General features: G+C 46.9%; 1 protein-coding gene across 5 annotated transcripts in view; it reads left to right on the forward strand.

Annotated features, from left to right (window-relative positions):
* LOC122675379 (minichromosome maintenance complex component 3 associated protein) overlaps positions 1-22,671 on the forward strand; it is a 41,138-nt gene that overhangs the window by 984 nt on the left and 17,483 nt on the right. For 2 of the 5 annotated variants that reach the window (XM_043874008.1, XM_043874007.1), the window contains exons 2-18: positions 713-2,042; positions 2,285-2,508; positions 4,730-4,808; positions 5,039-5,183; positions 6,487-6,677; positions 8,638-8,777; positions 10,154-10,351; positions 10,673-10,941; positions 12,204-12,366; positions 14,046-14,206; positions 14,892-15,133; positions 15,225-15,556; positions 16,143-16,243; positions 17,988-18,119; positions 18,426-18,539; positions 19,630-19,782; positions 21,302-21,499. In XM_043874008.1, coding sequence (XP_043729943.1) covers positions 827-2,042; positions 2,285-2,508; positions 4,730-4,808; positions 5,039-5,183; positions 6,487-6,677; positions 8,638-8,777; positions 10,154-10,351; positions 10,673-10,941; positions 12,204-12,366; positions 14,046-14,206; positions 14,892-15,133; positions 15,225-15,556; positions 16,143-16,243; positions 17,988-18,119; positions 18,426-18,539; positions 19,630-19,782; positions 21,302-21,499 — 4,058 coding nt within the window. In that variant the 5' untranslated portion in view covers positions 713-826. Of the gene's footprint in view, positions 1-25; positions 2,043-2,284; positions 2,509-4,729; positions 4,809-5,038; positions 5,184-6,486; positions 6,678-8,637; positions 8,778-10,153; positions 10,352-10,672; positions 10,942-12,203; positions 12,367-14,045; positions 14,207-14,891; positions 15,134-15,224; positions 15,557-16,142; positions 16,244-17,987; positions 18,120-18,425; positions 18,540-19,629; positions 19,783-21,301; positions 21,500-22,671 lie in introns of those variants that run through there. The other 3 variants (XM_043874010.1, XM_043874009.1, XM_043874006.1) reach the window with 3 other exon arrangements.

The raw sequence follows: 22,671 nt of genomic DNA on the forward strand, positions 1-22,671 counted from the left end.
CGGGGCTGGGGGAATACGGTGGGCGCGTGGCCAGGGGCGCGGGGATGGGACATGGCTCGTCCCGGGGCGCAGGGCCAGGGGCGTTGGGGGGCACACGGCGGGCAGGATGGGGGGAGGTGCGCGGCAGGCGCCGAGCCCACCCATGGGCCCGCCTGAGATTTGGGTTGCGCTGCACCCGCGATCTGGCGGGGCTGCCTGTTTTTCATGAGCACTGTGTCCTTCGAGCTGGATCCTGGGGACAGTCGCCACCGTGTTAAAAAGCAAATTATTTGTTTGGATAAAGTATTTGGTGCTCTGGTTACTGGGAGAAAAAATTAGATGGGAGGCAACATTGAAACACTAACGTTTTAACAGTGTTACATTGTAATTCTCTGGCTGTGGAGATTGAAAGGCGTCAGAAACTCCTGTCTTGGAAAGTGCAACTGGCGTATACTTTGTTATTGCTATTTTAGGTTTTCCATAAATTTGCCGATTCAGTAAGATGTTTTGATTTTTTTTTTTTTTAAGTCTTAAAGGATCATGCTTTGAACCCCCATAACAAAGTCATTTATTTGTACCATCTTCTACTCTGCATTCCCCCCAAAAAGGCGGGGAACCACCATTTGGCTCTCAGAAAATAAGAATTAGCCCTTTGCTTTGCCTGGCATGTGATTAAAAATTCTTAGCCTTCCAACACCACGTAGTTGTGATTGTCTAAATTTTTGTTTTTCAGCTTATTGTGGCGATAGAGGGGAGCTGCCTAGTTGAACAGACCATTTGAGGAAGAGGACTCCTTTTTTACACGTATTTATTGCCTTCTAGTAACTTGCAGTAACTTGCTCAGAAGATGAATCCAACTAATCCTTTTGGTGGGCAGCAGCCTGGTGTTTTTCCAACATCTTCCAGTAGTCCCATAGGAACATTTCAAGCTAAGCCACAATTTCGGTTTGGTCAGCCCTCTCTTTTTGGACAAAGCAATACATTATCTGGTAAAAGCTCAGGATTTTCACAGGTGTCCAGTTTTCCAGCATCTTCTGGACAAAGTCATTCTTCAGTGCAAACGTTAGGATTCTCTCAAACCTCAAATGTTGGACTCTTTTCTGGACTTGAACACAGTCCAGCCTTTGTAGCTGCCTCTGGGCCTTCGAGTTCATGTGTGCCTGGAAACCCTGGATTCAGTTTTAAGTCCCCCAACCTTGGAGCATTCCCAAGTACTTCTACTTTTACCCCAGAAACTGGAGAAAAAGCAAGCCCTGTCTTTGGGAAAACAGAATTTAGCTTTAAACCTCTGGAAAATTCAGTGTTCAGACCAATATTGGGGGCTGAATCTGAGCCAGAGAAAACTCAGAGCCAAGTTACTTCTGGATTTTTTACATTTTCCCACCCAGTCAGTAGTGGACCTGGGGGACTGGCCCCATTTTCTTTTTCTCAGGTGACAAGTAGTTCAGCCACCAATTCAAATTTTACCTTTTCAAAACCAGGTAATAATAATTCATCATCTGCCTTTACCCCTGCTTTGCCAAATCAGAATGTGGAGGAAGAGAAGAGAGGCCCCAAATCACTGTTTGGGAGTTCTAGTAGTACCTTCACTGCTTTCCCCATGTCTTCTTCAGGGTCCTTGGGTGAACCCTTCCCAGTTAGCAAAACAGGTGTCAGACAAGGATGCGAAGAAGCTGTTTCCCAAATGGAGCCACTTCCCAGCCTCATGAAAGGACTGAAAAGAAAGGAGGACCAGGATCGGTCCCCAAGGAGGCACGGTCATGACGCAGCTGAAGACTTGGACCCTCTGTCAAGGGGCGATCATCCTCCAGATAAACGACCTGTTCGCTTGAATCGACCCCGAGGAGGCACTTTGTTTGGTCGGACAATACAGGATGTCTTCAAAAGCAATAAAGAAGTAGGTCGTCTGGGCAACAAGGAATCTAAAAAGGAAATTGGCTGTGTCGAGTCTGGGGAAAATGACCACTTGGTCATCCCAGGAGGCAGTCAGTCTGTCCCAGCAGCTTCCCGGCTTCCAGGTGTGAATAAAGAGGAAGAGACTGAAAGCAGAGATAAAAAAGAAGGTACGTTCCAGAAAGTACAAAATACAGTATATCCTGCTGGCAGGTTCTTGGTAAATTTCCCTGAGTGTTAGCTTGAATCTCCAAGTTAACCCCCTGCAAACATTAGGGATCCTAACATTTAGGATCTTGGAGCAGGTCTTAACATCCATAAAAATTTTCTTTGCTCCTTCCTAGTTGATGCCCCCAGTAATTGGAAAATGTTGCACCTGATACATTTTTGTGACTGTTCACTGATCCCCTAGATTCTCTAAGAGGAACTCCTTGCCGTCAGAGTAAGAGGAGCGAGAGCACAGACAGTCTCGGGGGCTTGTCTCCTGCTGAAGTCACGGCGATCCAGTGCAAGAACATCCCTGACTATCTCAACAACAGAACCACTCTGGAGAACCACTTTGGCAAAATTGCTAAAGTGCAGCGCATATATACCAGGCGCAGCAAAAAGCTTGCAGTGGTGTATTTTTTTGATCATGTGAGTACTCCAACGAAGTTCATGTGCGTAAGAAAAAAAATAGGCTTTAAAGTGGCAAAGGGAGAGAGAGCTTTGTCACTTTAAAACTTATTTTTAAAAATCTATCAGTTACTTGTTAGAATTTAGAAAAGTACTCTAATGTCTTAATTTGGAGAAACTGGAATAGCACTATTTTTTTTCATAAATTAGATTTATTTGTGAAAAACTTGAAGCTCCAACTAAACACAGTGTTCTAGAAATTTTAGGTGAGTGATTCCCATGGAGTCAGATTTCTCTGAAGCACATGGGAATGTCTTGTAACCACATAGCATTTTTTCAAAGTTGAGTTTTCTTGTTTTGTTTTTGACTTTATTTTATTTGCTGATATCATAAACATTCAGAACAATACAGGAAAGGTAAAATCTTGTAATCCCATCTTCCAGAGAGAACTGCTGTTAATTGTTCCTATGCCTTGACTTTAATATGTGTATATACACATACATGTATAACGTATTGGTTGTAGGGTATATGCTTACATGAGCTGCTCATAGTATGTAGCTTTATATCTTTTATTATTTTTTTCTGAATATTCTTGTGGGGAAAATTATATTCTATAGGTATTTAGAAAGCATGTTTTCATTCTTTTTTAAATGATGGAAGTTACTTGTCAACATAGAGGAAAAATCCAGAAAGTCCTTTGGCAGGGGACACAAAATCACCCATAGTTCTATTCTCTAAGATACCACCTATGAATATTTTGGATAACGTCTTTGTAAATGTATAGTCACATTGTTTTTACACAAATAAGATTGCACTACATATCCTGTTTGGTAACCTCTTACGTGGTCATTTTTAGTAGCTTTTGAAACCAATGAACAGTCTAGATTAGAATGAGGTCGTTAAGAGCTACATGACATTCTATCCTATTTACCTACTTGGCCAGCTTTCTGCTTGTGGGCATTTCTGTGCATTTATTTTTGATTGTAGCCTTTGTTTAGGTTCCTGAGAGTACAAGTTCTGTGCCCAGATATGCACAGTTTTAGGGCTTTTGCTGTTTATTCCTCTCTACTGACTTTTTTCAATTCCGTAGCATTAGTTACATTCACAAATGTTGTACAACCATCACATTATCTAGTTCCAGAACTTTATAATCCTCCCAAACAGAAGCTCTGTAACCACTAAGCAATAACTCCCCATTCCTTCCTTCCTCCAGCCCCTGGTGACCTCACATCTACTTTCTAGCTCTATGAATTCATCTGTTCTAGATATTTCATAAAAGTGGAATCATATAATATTTATTCTCTTGTGTCTGGCTCATTTCAGTTAGCATAATGTCTTCAGGGTTCATTCATGTGGTTGTATTTCTTTCCTTTATTCCGGGTATGGTTGTCCCACACTTCGTTTATCTGTCCACCTGTCCACGGACCTTTTGGGTCCTGTGAATAATGCTGCCGTGAAGACAGTGCAGGTCTCTTTTCAGGACCCTGCTTTCACTCCTGTTGGGTGTATATGTGGGAGTGGAATTGCCAGGTCATACAGCAGCCTTCATTTTTTTAAGGTTATTTCTGGCTGTTGCAATGTCCTTTTTCTTCTAGCTGAACCTTAAAAAATATTTATATAGAAAGTATATAAATTATCATTGTAAGCAGTTCATTGATCTATAGAAAGTTGAGGTCCACTCATCACCCCTTTCTCTCCTATTAGAGCCAGCACAGTTATCTAGTGTGGTGTATGTTTTCCTAGACATTTTCATAGGAAATGTCTAGGTATATTTATAGATATATTTATAGGTATATTATAGGTAAATTTCATAGGTATATTTATAGGTATGCTAACGTACAGTTGGTTTTGTGTATGTATGTTTTATGATAAATTGTACCCCATGTGTGTCATTCTACAGGTTTCCTTTGTGTTTAAGTGTTACTTGGCCATCTTTCCCTTGTTCTTCAGAAAATCATATGGTGAGAATTATCTCATCAAATGCCAATAGGGCCAAGTTTATGGATTCTATCACAGTAGAGTCATTAATTTCGATAAGGAGAAGTGCAGATACATGCTGTAAGACAGGTGAGGGAGATGAGGACTGTGGCTTCCATGGCTGGAGGCAGGCGATGTGGTCAGAACACATAGCTGTAGAGGTGTGGCTCTGTTGAACAGAATTCTACTAATGCATGTGAAAGCTTGATCTCGTTTCCTTGGTCTCCTGATGCCGTCGTCCTTTGTGTTGTGGACTGCTTTCCAGGCATCTGCAGCCCTGGCCAGGAAGAAAGGGAAAGATTTGCATAAAGATATGACCATCTTCTGGCACAAGAAAAAAATAAGTGAGTTTTCAGTTGTTCTTTACACAGTCTCTCCTGCTTTGTGCAAGGCCTTTGAGTGCTGAGTGTGAGCCTGATCCCCAGTGTGGGGTGAAGTGGGGGTGGAGGTGTCTCATTTCCTTGGGCTCCTTTCTAACAACATCCTGCCACAATTATACTATAACTTTCCCAAGAAGCCCCGTGTCAAGTGACTTGTGGTGTCATTAACTCTGTCCTGACTTTTGCATCCTCAGGTCCCAACAAGAAACCCTTCTCCCTCAAGGAGAAGCAGCCAGGCGATGGGGAAGCTGGCCAGGGCGCTGAGGACACACCCTTTCAGCACTCCCCACTCGGCAAGCCTGGGGTGAGGACTACGACTGGCGGCCTCCTGAGCAAAAGGTGTGGCTGGCCCTTCCAAATGCCATTGTTCTAACAGGGCAAGTGGGTTCTTTGGCTTCTCCTGTCGCTGACCTCGAGGGACTTCATAGCCGTCATGACATAGCATGGAAGGGAAGCGGGTGATCGCTGACACCTGGATAGGGGCTGAGGGATGGGGAGAGGACCTGGTGGGGGGCGGTGGAGGCTGCCTTCGGCCCCTCATCTCCCTCAGCCCTGCAGCCCACGCAGTTGTTGTCATGCAGTCTGTGTGATGTATATGTGCACAGACAATTGCTTTTCTCCTTAAATGTGTAATTGGCCGCGCACCATATTCCTAATTGTCACGTGTAGCCGTGGCTGTAACCGCACAGCCCTGCGCCCAGTCTCCGGCCAGGTCCAGCACACCGTGTGCACTTCAGCGACCTCCCCGTCTGTGTCTGTGTGGAACCTCCAGTCCCCGAGGCGCCTCCCTCCTTCCCCTTGGCTTGTGCTCCGAGACTCCTGTGTGACCCCCACCTTCCTTTTCACAGCAGGCCAGCTTCTGTGTAATCCTGCTTCCCGTATTTTGGTCAGTGGATAGTTTTCCGCACATTTTGCAGTTAATAGTTCCGTTGCTGATTTGCTTTCATTTTTTCCTTTCTTTACATCCTCTTTGACATTCAAATTCACAGAATGTTGAAAACCAGCTAGAAAATGAGGAAGCTCACAGAATGCCCTGTTCTTTTCAGTACATCCTTCTACTGAAGGGAAGCTGTGTTTGAAAACATGTAGGCATGATATTTCCTCATGGTGTTGAAATGTTTTTACTTCACTCTTAGTTTCATGTCTTTAAGATAGAAATCTACAGGTAATTCATTTCAGGGCTGCCCTGATAGCTCAGTCGATAAAGAATCCACCTGCAATGCAGGAGACCCTGGTTCAATTCCTGATCGGGAAGATTTGCTGGAGAAGGGATAGGCTACCCACTGCAATATTCTTGGGCTTCCCTTGTGGCTCAGCTGGTAAAGAATCCGCGTGTGATGAGGAAGACCTGGGTTCGATCCCTGGGTTGGGAAGGTGCCCTGGAGAAGGGAAAGGCTACCCACTCCAGTATTCTGGCTGGAGAATTCCATGGATTGTATCGCGGTTTAAAGAGGAGAACCTGTGAGTGATGTGAGCCTTCATGCTCATCACTGGTGGTGTTATGGCCGCCTCCCCTCTGTGCTGGCTGCTGTCCAACTTTAGAGGAGCTGGGTGTCTAGGACGATAACAGAAGTGTTTGGATGTGGAAAAGATCCAGACACCTGATGGATATATAGCTCTTAGCATGTTGCTGTCCTTCTAGCTCTCCTGTGAAGAAGCCGAGTCTCCTGAAGGCCCATCAGTTTGAGGAAGACCCTTTTGATGAGAGCTCCGAGGGCTCTGAAGGTCTCGGGCCGTGTGTATCATCCCTCAGTCCCCTGATAGGTACCGTGGCTGAGACGTCTGAGGAGAAGTACCGCCTGCTTGACCAGAGGGACAGGGTCATGCGGCAAGGTAAGGGACTGGTCTCGGCAGAGGTGGTCTTCTCGGGAGCTGTGAGGGAAGGGGTGACCCTGGCCTGGGGGGCTCCACTGCTGTTGGGTCTTGGGGCCTGTGATGTGTACCTGTGACCCCTGTTGCTTTCTGGTCTACTGAGGCTGAGTGTAGATATGGAATCAGTGCAGGTGTGTTTGTAATGTAATGTTATTTTTGGAAGAAAGCCAACACCATTGATACATGCTGGATTAAATAATTTAAAGGGCAATTTTTTAGCCATTGAGAAAGCACACATTAAAGATCAGAATTTTCCATTTTAACAGAAATCACCACAAATAAAACTACAAAAGATGTCAATCCAGGGGAAGAGTCTGTAACTCATGACAGACAAAGGGCTGATTCCCAGGTACAGAAAGTCCTGTAGAGTCAATAAGAAAAAGACCAAATCCAGGAGAAAAATGAGTAGGGTCTGAGAGGTTTGGAAAAGGAAGTGTCAAGAGTTGACACTTGGAAATTCCCTGGTGGTCCAGTGATTAGATTTCAGCTTTGGCTTTGGATTATATCCCTGGTCAAGGAACTAAGATCCTGCAAGCTGCGCAGCATGGCCAAAAAGAAAAAAAAAAGAGTTACCTCTTAAACATGTGGATGGAAAGTGGAAAGATCCAGCTGCTCTCTGCCTGTCACATGGCAGCGAGAGATGGAGAGGTCTCATACTGCCCCATCCCTGGGCAGGCTGCTTGGAGGAGCGAGTCGGTAGTGTCTCCAGCCTTAGGGGAACAGTGCTTTTGACCCAGCATTCCACACCCAGTGTGACCTACAAAATATGCCCCATGCGTGTGTGATATGTTTACAAGGTTGTTTGTGATGACAAAGATTGGAAAGTGACTGTCCACACAGTGGGATTCTAAACAGCCTGAAAGAAGACTGGGGTTTCTTGATGGAAAAATGATGAGTATTTATTGTGAAGTGGAAGAAGCAAGGTGTGGGAAGTGTACAGAAGGGGGAGTGTGTGTGTCCATATACATGTGAGTGTACTTGGCCTGTGTGTGTAAAGTCGTGGAGGTGAGGAAGGATCGCTCACAGAGCTGGTCAGGACAGCAGGGAGTAGGGTCATGGGGTTCCATCTGGGATGTTGTACCTCTGGAATGTTAAACCATGTGAATGTATTTAAAACCTATTCAAAAACCAGATATCCTGTTAACACTAAGAGACATGTACAGTGACCAAAAATAAAACAGCACCTGTGCTCTTTTTTGCAGTCTTTTTCGGAATTAAATTTTACCTGTAGGATTTTGTAGAAGCTGTACAGGAATAATGACATGTTTTCCTTAACACAGTAATAAAAGTTGCTACCATAGGTTATGTCATTGACATGATTTTTGTATTCCTAAAAGATTCATTAATAGATATTGGAATTTTTAAAAATAAAATAAGATGTGAATGTTTTGAATTATGAGGTTGTTGCATTTCATTTCATTTAATAGACACTTTGGTAACTATGTAGTTCTGTGGGTGATAGTAGTTTATTCAGGTCGGGATCCAGCTAACTTCCATTATGTGGCTCCTGTTAAAAACGATGAACTACTGAGAGTTTGGGAATACTGGCATATTTTGAATATTTTCTTTTAACAGATTGATCCTTTGAACAAAATATTGCAGCATGATTGTTTATCATTAAGGTCATTATAGGAGCCATAAAGACCCATGTGTGCCCGGAAGGTCTGTGCCTGTTGGAGGCCCACCCGGAGAGAGAAGCCCTGGAGGGTCTTCATGGGTCTTGGTGGCTTGTCACCTGGTGTGATAGGCAGTGCTTTCCTTTCTCTGAGGCCCAGTAGTGTTTTTTAGATTTCGTTGCCTTTGTAAAAGAAAGGAAAAGAATTTTTGTTTTTATTTCTCCCTTTATCATTGTGAAAATGCACTTCTCTGGCTTCCCAGTAACTGTGTGGTACATTTTTACTTTTTACCTGATTCTGTTTAGCTCGGGTGAAAAGGACCGACCTGGACAAAGCAAGAACTTTTGTTGGGACGTGCCTGGATATGTGTCCTGAGAAGGAACGGTACATGCGGGAGACCCGGAGCCAGCTGAGTGTGTTTGAAGTGGTCCCAGGCACTGACCAGGTAGAGCCTCGCATTCCTGTGGGCTTGCTCTCCAGGCTGCTGTCCATGTTTAATCATTGGGGTGGAGCGGGGTGTGCTGGGGAGGGAAGGCTGGTTTTGCGATTTCTACACGTATTTGATTTGGGGGTTGCTTTGCTAGAATGTGGTGGGGATATGCTATTAACAATCATATTTATTCCATTATTTGTATCATGAGGTATGTATGAAGCAGTCTTATGTAAGGTGACTGGACCACATGGTTCCTTAAGTTATGGAAGTACATACAAATCTGTGTTTCAGAAATTTAAAAAAATTTCCATTTCTTTTTGCTTTTCACAGTTTTATTCCTTTTTTATGTTTGTGTTTTGTGTATTTGAGGTTATGCTCTAGGTATTTTGTATGAATCTTTTTCACTTAAAATTCTATCATGAGCATTTTCTTTGATATGGTAAACTTTTTATAAGCATTTAAAACTTTACATATAGGCACACTACTTGAATATGTAACTCTTTCAGAACTTCCCCCTTTTGCAATCATCAGGCTGTTTCTGATTTTCCATTGTTACTAACTGTTGGGCATGCTGTGTGTAATGGTTCTAAGGTATTCCGCTTCCTTCCTTCTGATAGATTCCAGGAATGAAGGGCTGTACCAGATGTGTGACTTTTCTTAAGGTTCCTGAACATGAGTAGCTACATGTTCCAAGTTGTTTCCCCAGAAATCTGCACCATCTTAGATTCATTTTCTCTCTGTTAATTTTCCTTCGGGTTTCTCCTCCTTTCCTGGCTGGGGGTTTTACAGCTGCCTTCACCTGTCTCAGGGTCCTCAGCAAGGTGGCAATTGTCAAGGCAGAGGCCCAGGGCTCCTGCCCCCAGAAATGGTGATACCAGCTTGCAGGGTGCCCAGGGTGGGGACTTGTGGCTCTTGTGCTTCCACCGTCAGCCACACGTCTCTAGCCTCTTCTTGCAGCTCTGGCCTCTGGAGGGCCTTCCCTGGACCCTGGTGCGGCTCTTCCTGTCTTCTCACTGCCAGCTCTATTTCTGGTCTGTATAGACAATCTGGTATATGAGCATGGCTGAGACCTTTTAAAATCTTTATCAAGTCCTTCACCTGTCACACCCCAGCAGGTGTGTCTTCACTTAAATTCCTCTGCATTTTGATGTGGTAGCCTGTTCACTCCTGGTCATGTTTGCCAAAAGCAGGTTTCTCTATTTTGCCTTTTAATGTTAATTGTTACCTTCAGATAGAAACTTTGTGTTCTAAAATTGTATTCCGTAGTATTGACCTTACTTGTGTGTGTGTGTGTGTGTGTGTGTGTGTGTGTGTGTGTGTGGTACAGCAGCTGGGAGGCTGGCCTGGCACCTGCCGCCCAGCTCCTCGTCCCTACTCCCCACCCTCAGGTGGACCACGCAGCCGCTGTGAAGGAGTACAGCCGCTCCTCAGCTGACCAGGAGGAGCCCCTGCCCCACGAGCTGCGTCCCTCGGCGGTGCTCAGCAGGACCATGGACTACCTGGTGACCCAGATCATGGACCAGACGGAGGGCAGCCTGCGGGACTGGTACGACTTCCTGTGGAACCGCACGCGGGGCATACGGAAGGTATCGGCCACTTCCGATGAGGAAGCTAGAAAAACTAGAAAGCACACGTGAAGTCTAGAGTGAAAATGAGAGTTCTTGTCATTTTACTCGGTTACATTTCATCTGTTCCTTAAAATCTTTATAAAGTCCTGTTAAAATGTGCTTCATGCTTGTTTCAAATTGAAGTCTGAGAAATTCAGGTAATCATGGTTTTTCTAACAGTTGATTCTTACGTTTGGAGATGTGTGGAGACCTGTGTGTATGTGAGAAGTGTGTACGTAAGATGTGTGCTGGCATGCATGTGTGACGCGTGTGTAATTATTCCACCTCACTTGTGTCCAGGACATCACGCAGCAGCACTTGTGTGACCCAGTGACGGTGTCTCTGATTGAGAAGTGCACCCGGTTTCACATCCACTGTGCTCACTTCATGTGTGAAGAGCCCATGTCCTCATTTGACGCCAAGATCAACAACGAGAACATGACCAAGTGCCTCCAGAGTCTGAAGGAGATGTACCAGGACCTGAGAAACAAGGGCGTGTTCTGTGCCAGTGAGGCAGAGTTCCAAGGCTACAACGTCCTGCTCAATCTCAACAAGGGGGACATCCTTAGGTGAGCTTTCCAACTTGGAAGTCAGCCTCAGCCATAGGGAAAGGCAGGCTGTAACCAGGAAGAGCGCCTTCAGGATTAGTGGTGGTGGTGGCAGTGAGGACGCTCTGGTGTCAGTGTTAGTGAGAAGGCTGGGCTCAGCGTGTAGCCCCTGGGGCTGAGCTACCGAGGGGGAGGCTGGGGCTGCCCACTAGTACCTGAGCACCCTGAGTGGGCCCCAGACGCTTCTTGAGGACCAGGTCTCCTTGTCAGCTGGAGAGACTGTGTTCAGTGAGTGGGTCCCCTATCAGAGTAGTATACACGTGCACTCAGACCTCTTCAAAGATCTTAGCCGTAGGAGAGGGAAAAATGGTGTGAAACAGAAGTGCTAAGGGTAGGATATCATGAATGAATTTTAAGCCTTTCTGTGATACACCTGTAGACATTTCTGTGAGGAATACCAGAGTCCCCAGGCCCTCCATTCCTGTTGTTGGTAAACTGGATTTTCTTAAGTTGAAACTTATTTTCAACTTAGTGTTTTCCCTGAGAACCTGGTTACAGAATATCTTAAATGTGTGATTGATTTTAAGTTTTAAAATTAAGCCTTAGGGATAAACTAGTCAGGGAAAATGGCCGTGTAGTCTTTTCATATATGATAAGCATTTGTTTCCTATCTTGAATAATTCAGTCTGGAGAATCCCAGGGCCGGGGGAGCCTGGTGGGCTGCCGTCTATGGGGTCGCACAGAGTCAGACACGACTGAAGTGACTTAGCAGCAGTAGCAGCAGCAGCAGTCAAATCAGTATTTTTTTCCCCCTGGCCTTGCTGCACAGCTTGTAGAATCTTAGTTCCTTGACCAGAGATTGAATCCAGGCCCTCGACAGTGAAATCGTAGAGTCCTGACCATTGGACTACCAGGGAATTCCCCAAATCATTTTATTTCTAAACAAAACAAAGTTAAACTTTGTTTCTTAAGCGTCATCATCAAACACTGGCAGCTGGCAGTCAGTTGGCATTAAAATAACTCTTTGATTTGATAATCAGTTCTTAAATTATTGCTCGAGTCTGTTTATTCAGCATCTTTTTAAAGAATGCCTTTGTTGCCAATCCAGCCCGAGTCGGGGTGGCCTTGATGCAGGTGAGCCATGAACACGCTGGCACTGTGACCACCAAGACCTTCTACTCCAGTGTAGTTGAGATCTTATGTTACTGTCAGCTCTGTTTTTGTGGAAATCTTGTCTCATGAAAGATCACGTTTTAACCACTTCTATCTCCTTTGGTTAACAGAGAAGTGCAGCAGTTCCACTCTGCCGTTAGAAACTCCCCCGAGGTGAAATTTGCCGTTCAGGCCTTTGCTGCATTGAACAGTAATAACTTTGTGCGATTTTTTAAACTGGTCCAGTCAGCTTCTTATCTGAACGCTTGTCTTCTGCATTGTTACTTTAATCAGGTGAGTATTGTCACTGTCCTGGAAGGAAAAGGCCATGCACTGGGAAACACTCTTCTTCTGGTTCAGATGAGAGAGGTCTCTTCAGAACACTCTCACTTGAGTTCAGCACTATCCTTTTCCATGGGAACAAAGAAGCCAGAAAGCAAACCATATGCACAGACCTCTAAGCTAGAACTTAACAAGTGTAGTCTGTCTTCAGTTTTGGAGTGAGCCTGATGATGCTAAATTCATTTTGGTAAATATCTGAAGTGCCTGCTCTTTGTAGCACTGGGGTTACAAAGACTGGGCAAGACCAGTCTCTTACCTTGGGCTTTGCATAGAGTGTCATCCTGGTCTCAGACTCCCACAGTCAGGTCTGACGCCCCTGAAGCAGCTGGGGAGGATAAGAAAGCAGTGGCCCTGCCACCTCACAGCAGCACCTGCACCCCCGGGGTCCTTGCCAGGAGCCCCTGGGCTGGTGGGGTAGGGAGGAGGCTGCATCAGGCTTCTTGGGAACCTGCCTGGCTGGTTTTGTGACTCCAGCTCATTTTTCTTCTTTGGTCACAAGTCCTCCTGTAAACAGTGACTAAACCCACTATCACATCCCAGGCAAAGAATCTACAAGTTTGCTCATTGTCAGATCTGACAGTTTCCAAGAAAACAGAAATTCTGGAACAAATGAAAGGATTTCTAACAAAGTGCACTTGGGGAACTCCGTGCAGTTGATAAATACAACTGATAGTATTTTTACAATGAGTATATAATGTTACTAGAATATTGACCATTTGTACCCATTTTAATAATTTTAAACTAAGAAGAAATCTAAGCATTTTTTTTTAGAAAAAAAGTGTTTCACCAGCAGTAGCCACAGGGTCCTATTTTCCCCACCTACAGCAGTGCCTTCCTACCCTCCAGCCCCAGCACGCTCCTGCCTCAGGGCCTTTGCAGTTGCTGTCTTCACTGCCCGTCTTTCTCCTCACAGAACCACACAGAGCTCCCCTCCTCCAGATCCTTCTCTGCAGGGCCCACCCTCGCCACCCCGCCCGTCAGCGCTCCCATTCCTCCTCCTTGGCTGTCCTTCCTGTCACACTATCACTGCTGAATGCACTCTGCATTTTGTACACACATATTGTTCAGTGTTGGTCTGTCCTGCCACGTCAGCTCTGTGAGGACAGGGGTCTTGTTTGTTCATTGCTGGACACTGGCATGGAGAATGCCAGCCTTGAAATAACTCTGTCAACCGGGGTTGGATTGGTTAAAGGACACTGAAGAGGAGGGGGCGGGTCACTGGAGCCCTGGGGCCAAGCTGACTTGTCAGCGCCTTCGTGTCTCCCTCTGCATTTGTGGACGCTCAGCGTGACGCTGTAAAACAGCTTTTACTCCGTTTCACGTCACACAATTTCCATGGCATCCCATCATCTCCGTGGTGAGTTTTAGCAGCTACACAGCTTTGTGTTGAGTGGAGGACGCACCTGCTGGCGGGTGGTTTGTTTTTTAGTTTTTCTTATAAATAAAGTCTTCACAGCCCAACCAGTTCCATGTGTGAAGCTGTTTGCTTTGCATCATCTGTGGGCATCTTCTGATGAGCAGACAGCCCAGTGAGCACTAAGCTGAGTCCAGGGTACTTTCCAGAGGAACTGAGCACTCTGGTCACGGGCAGCCGACCTGCTGTGACTCAGTGACTTGGCTTCTCCTTTCAGATCCGCAAGGATGCTCTCCGAGCGCTCAATGTGGCGTACACGGCAAGCACACAGCGCTCCACCATCTTCCCCCTGGATGGTGTGGTGCGTATGCTGCTGTTCAGAGACGGCGAGGAGGCCACAGACTTCCTCAACTGCCATGGCCTCACTGTCTCTGACGGGTAAGCACCGCGGCAGGGGCGTGGGGCCGCTCTCCTTTCTTCCCTTTTACTGGGAAGGCCGGGAAGTGCCTGAGCCTCGCCAGGCCCTGGAGAAGGCTCATGCCATGGGCTGCCTCCCTGGGGTACGGGCACAAGGGCAAGGCCTGGAACAGCTGGCAGGGTAAGGTTCAGACCACCAACTTTTCACAAGTTACTTAAGAACCTGATGGTCGAGGTTGAGGTTGAGGTTGGGGCCTCCTTGTTCTGTCCCTGAAGATGGCCTCTCCGACTGGCCAGGGCGTAGTCTCTGCTGCAATCAGAGATTTGAGAATGCGGTGGAACTTGAGGACCCTCTTCTAGAACATGACTCACAGCCTGTTGTGTCTGGATCTGGGATTTCCTTGACCCCATCTCCTCTGACTTCTCATCACAGGCCACACCTGCTGCCTTGCAGACCTGCCCTTAGGGGATGAGCCGGGCGCTTGTAGTCAGGTGTCATTCTACCTGGGGGTGCAGACAACTAGGCCAGGTGACTCCTGCATCACATGGAGATGCTGGCGGTGGTGGGCTCTGTGGGCTGGACTTTTGCCACTTCCCACGTTTCCGTGTGACTGTCTGGCAGCATGGTGACTGCAGGGGCCTGCAGAGGTGAGGGCGGCCTCTTGCCTGTGTGATGCCTCTCTATGGGTTCTTTGTGGTCTGATAGCTGTGTCGAGCTGAACCGGTCCTCGTTCCTGGAACCTGAGGGCTTGTCCAAGGCCAGGAAGTCGGTGTTCATCACCAGGAAGCTGACGGTGTCGGTTGGGGAGATTGTGAATGGAGGGCCGTTGCCCCCCACACCCCGTCACACCCCCGTATGCAGCTTCAATGCCCAGAACAAGTACATCGGGGACAGCCTGGCTGCAGAGCCGCCTTCGGGCGTGCAGAGACCTGGCTTGGACGTGGCAGGTGAGTGAGGCCAGGGTCTCGGGAGGGTGGCTCACCCTGGGGCTGGGCAGACACCAGCGGGGTGCTGCCTGAACGGCTTCCTGCCCCGCAGGCGCTGGGTTCCTGCAGGTAAAGCGCTCCTGGCACCCGGTCATGGCTCAGGAGGCACCCCATGGTGGTCTGCTCAGGAGGGTGGCCTGGGTCTGTCCCTGGTGCCCACCTTTGCCCATTCCTCCAGGCACGGGGAGAGCAGAGGAGTGTGGTGCGGAGGTGGCCGAGCCCCTGCCAGCTCTCCTCCTGCAGCCGCTGCCTGTGTCGGCTTCTCCACCACATCGCCCAGTGCTGACCCCGAGCGTGGCACCCAGCCTCTTGCAGCCCCCTGTGCAGCCCCCCATGCAGTCGGAGCTTCTCCCGCCAAAGCCTGTGCCTGTTTACTCAGATGCGGTAAGGAGTCCTGCCATTGTTGTGGGCAAATATCCAGCTGTGTCTGATGTCCAGTCTGACCGTTGTCTGTGTCCCTGGGGTCAGTGTGCCCCTGATGGATGGCCCCAGGTCTGAGCACCCCACACAGGTGTGAGACTTTATCTTGCCACCACATTGCTTGGGCAGGCGCTGGGCACCATCCTCACTGGGGAACAAGGAGGCCTGAAGGGTAGCGAGGAAGGACCACAGGAGCTGAAGCTGTGTCAGCATTGAGGGCGGCACTGGGGCCGTCTGAACGGCTGTCGTCCAGCAGGCAGCAGGCTTGTCTGTCATGTCCAGAAGGCTCCTGTTCATTAGCAGGAAACCTTACCAGGTGTGCATGGCCAAGCCTTGTGTGAGGGTCATTTAGATACCTTCAAAGAGCTTCCAGTGATGAAGTCTTGCAGGAATTTCTGACCCAGGTGGGACATCCTGTGATGTCTCTGTGGCTCATGGAATATCTTCAGTACTCTTGGCTGTAGAGGTGGATTGCTTGGGGATAAACTGGGTGTGGACTGAGGTGGTGTTTCTTTGGCCAGCACTCCTGACCCTTCTGCCGTCCCCTTAGGACCTGGCCCAAGTGGTGGATGAGCTCATCCAGGAGGTTCTTCAGAGTGACTGTGAGGAAGTCGGTGCCGCCGGGGCAGCCTTTGCAACCACAGCCCTTGGGTAAGTGTGGTGTGTCTCCTGTTCTGAGGCTGTCTGCACTTGGGGCCGCCTACTGTCCCTCCAGACGCGTCCTCTCAACGAGTGAGCACAGCTCTCCCTTTGTGCAGGCTCAAATGTTGGTCCTGCTCACTAGGCGGGTGTATCCCTCATGTTCCTGACCTGTGTGTGTGGTTTGCAGGTGAGCTATTTTACATTTTTTTGCGAAATCGTCAAACTATTTTTCATAGGAGCAGCACCATTTTTGCTTTCCCACCAGTAGTGCACAAGGGTTCCAGTTTCTCTACATCCTTTTAATCCATGCTATCCTTTTCTTTCTTTTTAAAGTAATAACCATTATAATGTGTGAAGTAGTAACTCTTGGTTTTGATTTACATTTCTCTAATGACTAATCATATTGAGCATCTTTTCATGTAATTATTGTCCATTTGTATGTCTTCTTTGTAGAAGTGTGTACTTAAGTCTTTTGCTTGTTTTTGAATTTTTTTGTTGTTGTAGGAATTCTTTCATATTCTGGATATTAATCATTATTCCGTATTTGATTTGCAAATATTTTACCCCAATCTATGGATTGTCTTTTCACTCTTTTGAGTGTGCATCCTCTGATACACAAAAATTTTTAATTTCTATATAGTTCAGTTTATTTTTCCTTTTGTTGTCTGTGCTTTTGTTAGCATATTCAAGAAATCACTGGCAAATCGTGTTGTGATGATTTTGCCCTATTTTTTTTCTAAGAGTTTTATAATTTTCGCTCTTGTTTTTGATCCATTTTATTTTTATATATTGTGTAACATAAGGATCCAACATTGTTCTTTTGTGTGTGGGTATCCAGTTTTCCTGGCAATACTGTTGAAAAGAGTATACTTTCCTCTTTGAATGGTCTTGCTATCCCTGTTCAAAATCAGTTGACCATATATGTGAGGATTTCTTTCTGGGCTCTATATTCTATTGGTCTGAATGTCTGTTTTTATGATACCATATTGTTTTTATTTGGTTACTATAACTTTGTTGTAAGTTGTTATAAGTTTTGAAATCACAAAGTGTGAGTCCTTCAGCTTTGTTTCTCTCTTTCAAGACTGTTTCCCTATTTGGAGACCCTTTAAATTTCATAAGAATTTTAGGATGGGTTTTCTATTTCTGCAAAAAGTTATATTGGGATTTTGTTGGTGATTGCAATGAATCTATAGATTGCTTTGGGTGGTATTAACATCTTAACAGTATTAAGTCTTCCAGTCTGTGAACATGGATGTCTTTCCATTTGTTTATGTCTTCCTTAGAATAAGGATTAAAAAATTGCTCAGGGGACTTCCTTGGTGGTCCAGTGGTTAAGACTCTGTACTTCCACTGCAGGGGGTGTGGGTTTGATCCCTGGTCAGGGAACTAAGCTCCCTGTCGTATGGCATGGCCAAAAAATAAATTAAAAAATTGAAAAAGAACTATTGCTCAAATTTTTTTGTTTTGACATCATTTTTATAGTCTAAAATAAATATAAAATAAACAGCAAATAGTCATTAGCAAAAAATCATAAAGCAAGAAATGTGCATTAAAATGATCTGTAACAACCACATTTAAGAATATTCCAATATCAAACTGCAAATTTCCACAATGCAAAACTGCAGTTACTTTTGCATCAACTTAATGGAAACCAAGTAGATACTTTTTTCCTTGCCAGTGTTAGAAGTCTAGTAATATGGTTTGTGTGGCTTGTATTATTTATTTAGAACAGTATCCACTTTGCTCTGTCTAGTGTTTCCAATGCTGCTATGGAGGAGCTGTTAACAGCTACAACCACAGGCATTCTGAGGCACATTGCAACTGAAGAAGTCACCCAGGAAAGGGAACGGAAGGAGGAAGAGAGGCGGCGGGCTGAAGAGGAGAGGTGCGTGTCTCATCCCTCTGTGCATGGGGCAGCGTGGCTGCAGGAGAGAGCCTTCCGCGGCCTCGGATGCTCTTGCTTTTGCCTGCTGCACTAGTTGGACTCACAGCTCACCCCGCACCTTCGTACACTGTGGCCCAGGGCGTGGGTGATGGTCAGGGGAATGGGAGTAGGGGTGGCTGTGTGACCTTCTGCTGGGACCAGAGGGGTCAGGTCTGCCGACTCAGACAGCATAACTCAAATCCCCTCTTGCAAGGTCACAGAGTGTGGTGACTCTTATTTCTTGTGCTCTTTTTCTTTTTCCTTTAGGTTGAAACAAGAGAGAGAATTGGTGTTAATTCAGCTGAGCCAGGACCTGGCTGCAGAGCTGACAGAAGTTGTGGTGACAGAATGTGTGAGAGAAACCTGCTCCCAGGAGTTGAAGTAAGTGAAGCTCTGGTGTCCTGCAGTGTAATGTGCACGGGTGGGCAGGAGGAGGGTTAGCGCAGGCTGGCTGGCTTTCATCTGCACGTGGAGTGTATCTGCTGGTTAACTAGACACGAATAGGCCCTTCCTGAGCTTCTGTCTGTTACTGCCGGAGGGGCCCTCCCTACTCTCATCTTCCTGTAGACCCTGTCCTGGACTTGGGGATGTGTCTGATAGCAAAAGAATTTGCTGACAGTCTTCTCCACACTCTTCATTTTTCTTAAGTAGAAGATCCTTTCCCTTGTTTCATATGTCAAAAAGATCCCTTTGCGTTATCTCACTTAAGAACTTCAATGCCAAGCTTCAGGAAAGAGGTTCGATTGTGCTGGGAAATCTGTCCTTGTGTTTCACTTCCGCTGGGACAGGCCTGCAGCCTCTGGTGCAGATGGAGACACAGCTAGGAGGCAGAGTGTATTATTGAATGTTTCTTTCCATTTTTGTTAGTTGGGAGTCTATTTCACTGCTTCCTATAGCAAGAGACCTCACAAATGATGGGTATTTGTCTGCTCTTATTCCCAGGAAGGGTTATGAGATAGCAACACCTAGGACTCATTGACATGCAGGGCAACTGCTGTTCTCTGTAGTTCCAGGAGACTTGAACTAGAGTTCAGGCCCAGGATGTCTCTACCCACGGTAGAAGATAGCTATTGGAAGTGCATCTTGCCTGTCTGAGCTTCTTTGACTTTGTGGCTAAATAAATTTGATAATAAACTTCTCATCAGATATTGTTGATGAGAACATAGTTTAGTTGTTTCAATGACCACTTAAAAATTAAATTTCTAACTATAAAATAAAGGTTTATTTCTTGACTGTTTATAAGGGCCATGTTGGATCTACAACCTTATACCCTGTACCACTTTAGTTCTTTTTCCGTCTATCTTTTCAGATGTCTGTGCCTTATATGAAATAAAATCTTCGAGCTTTTCTTATGGTGATGACATGATTTCATTTTAGAGTTAAGGACGTGGACTTGTATACTTCCAGGCAAGCCCTCTGTGGGGCCTTGGGTGCAGTGTCTCTTATGCTGATCGATCACCCTGTTCCCTAGGAGTGCAGTGGAGACGGACCAGAGGGTTCGTGTGGCCCGTTGCTCTGAGGATGTCTTTGCCCATCTGGTGGACTTGTTTCTTGGGGAGGAAATTTTCCAGACTGCAAAAGAGACCTTGCAGGAGCTTCAGTGCTTCTGCAAGTATCTCCAACGGTGAGTCCCGTGTCCTTACAAATAGAGTCAGTGCACACACAGTCTCTTTTACCAAGACTGTACTTTCACAGTTGATAATACACACATGTAACATGTTCCTTCCTAAAGGGTATAAACTAAGTAAAGAATTAGATTGGGATGGGGGAACTGTTCTGTATTTCAACAAATATTTATAGGCAGCCTTCTGCTGTTTACCCAATGTGCTGGACACCCGGAGATGGCCATGAACAAGCCAAGTGATAGCTGTGTACACCTATATAGATGAATTTGTAAAACATAGTTTTTAGTGAAAACATAAATTTTAGTGTAAAAACATAATTTTTAGTAAAAACAAAATTTTAGTGAAACATAATTTTTAGTGAATTTTAGTGAAACAGTTCTTAGGGAAATGTGTACAACATCTAAACTGTCTATTCCAACTAAATAGGTTGTTTTAGATTTATGTATAGTAGTACAACCCTAAAGAAAGGAAAGGAAATAACAAACATAAAGCTGACACAGGGGTTACCTTTGGGAACAAGAGGGTGTGTGACTGAGCAGGGCCCGTGGGTGCTTGTGGCCACAGCTTCTTAATTGCATGGAAGGATGTAGGTGTTTGATTTATCATTAATCTTTAAAATGGGGGTACATGGGTTATGTATGATGGGTGATTCATTTCATAATAACAAAGTGATAGTGTGCTTGACAGCTACAGCTGTATAAAAGGGGATTTAGTGAGAAATGAGTCTCCATTCCACGAGGACCTCGGAGCTTTGTGTGGCGGTTGGCACAGGTGGGAGCATGCTCACTGCTCTGCGCTGGACTTGCCTTGACTCCCTCTGACATAAGGTGGAGGCCTGACCACAGTAGCACAGTGGCCTCTCTGCGTTGTCATCCATGCACTGGACAGTACCTGGCCCCCCGTTGGACTTCAGCGTGGCTTTTCCTCTCTAGCTATGACAGAGGGTGCTGCAGTGGCCACCCTTGTACAGACATTTCACACACGTGCCTGGAATGTCTGGAGAGAGATTCCTGTCGGTGGTGTTTGCTGGGTCAGAGGGTACATGTATCTGTGTTTGTATCCATATCAGCAAATTGACCTCTAAACACTGTTTAGCATTCACTTTTTAAAAAATTATTTATCTATTTGACTGTGTCAGATCTTCTTTGCGGTGTGTGGACTTCTCTCTAGTTGTGGCACAAGGGCTTAGTTGCCTCCCGACATGTGGAATTTTAGATCCTGACCAGAGATCAAACCTGTGTCCCCTGCATTGGAAGGCAGATTCCTAACCACTAGACCACCAGGGAAACCCCCCGCATTCACTCTTAGGTTCAGTAGTTTCATTGCCCCCCACCACTCATTCTCTGTCATGCATCCCCACACCTGAGCTTTAGTTGTGATTAATTTCTCAGTTTGAGATCTGTTGCTGGAATAGACCTAAACATGTTGGCAGAAGATGTTTCCCCTGTTAATGCTGGAGGTGTTTTGCATTTGTCCTGTGGCAGACCTTTACAACACCTAGTGATGTGTGTCCTCCAGGTGGAGAGAAGCTGTCGCAGCCCGCAAGAAACTAAGGCGCCAGATGCGGGCCTTCCCTGCGGCGCCCTGCTGTGTGGACGTGAACGATCGGCTGAGGGCGCTGGTGCCCAGCGCAGAGTGCCCCATTGCGGAGGAGAACCTGGCGAAGGGCCTCCTGGACCTGGGCCACGCGGGGAGAGTGGGCGTCTCGTGTACCAGGTCAGCGCCCGGGGCCTCCTGAGTGCCTCCTGGCCCCGCTGGCCTTAGGAGCGTGGATTAATGCGTGTGTGTACAGGGCAAACAGGTGGGGCCAGAGGCAGCGAAGACAGATGGAGAGTTGCGTTTTTGGAGTGCAGCTTGCTCTACTTGCTGTGTTTTCACTTGCCTTTTCCCCTTAAAACACTCCTGGTCCTGCCAGTCGAATTACCTGGAATTACATGCTTTCTTCTTACCTCCCTGACTCAAGGACGCTTCACGTCCACTCTCGTTACTGGAGCCAGAGGTCCATGCTGGCCTCACCCTCACCCTCACCCCGTCCCCTCTGCCATCTTCGGTCTGCTGCAGCAAGCAGCATTTTAGCAGCTCTTCCTCCACTTTCTGGTCTTGCCTCTCACAGGCTGCCTCTCTGTGTCCCGTTGCATGGCCCTCTCTGCTACTCCTCCTGGCCACTCCACGGGTACCTGGATCCCTGCCCCGGTTCTGGCTTCAGCTGTGCAATCCTGGCCCCGCAGGGCTTGACCTCTCTCTTTAGACCACGCCACTGTCGCCTCTGGAGAGGACCTCCCGGTGAGGGGCTGAGGAGGGCCATGTGCAGGGGCAGCAGCAGCCCCCTGTGCTAGGGCCTTAGGGCATGCCTTGTCTTTCCCAGGCTGTCATGAGGTGCTCCCTCTGAGAACCAGGTCCATGCTGCTGACAAACTATGCAGCCGCTCAGGTTCCCAGTCCTGGGCCTGCGTCTGGAAGCAGGGTAGTGTCTGGAAGCAGCCTGGTGGCAGCGCAAGCCTGCCTCTGATGTGTTGTGTGTGGTCTGGGCATTCGGGGTTCTCCCTGACCCGTGGCAGCCTTGGCCCCGCTGCATCCTGGAGTCGAGGCTGCTTTACCTGCGTCAGGATGGCCCTCTCTGTGTCCCTGTACCCTCACCCCTCCAGCCCAGCCTCCTGCCCCTTCTTCTCCTCCACTTCTTTCCCTGTGGTCTTTTTCCATCCTGCATGCTGACAGCGCCTTTCATGCCTCAGCAGCCAAGGCTTCCTCCTGGTGTCCCCAGCTCGAGTTTGGAACCTACTCTCCTGGCCCGCTGCACTCAGCGCTTCTGTCTCACAGGGACTGGTCTGACCTCCCTGCACTGGGTCACCTCCGGACTCAGACCCACCACCCTGCGGCTCCCCCCTCACC

The sequence above is a fragment of the Cervus elaphus genome, chromosome 19 (assembly GCF_910594005.1).
Source record: "Cervus elaphus chromosome 19, mCerEla1.1, whole genome shotgun sequence".
Classification (NCBI taxonomy): domain Eukaryota; kingdom Metazoa; phylum Chordata; class Mammalia; order Artiodactyla; family Cervidae; genus Cervus; species Cervus elaphus.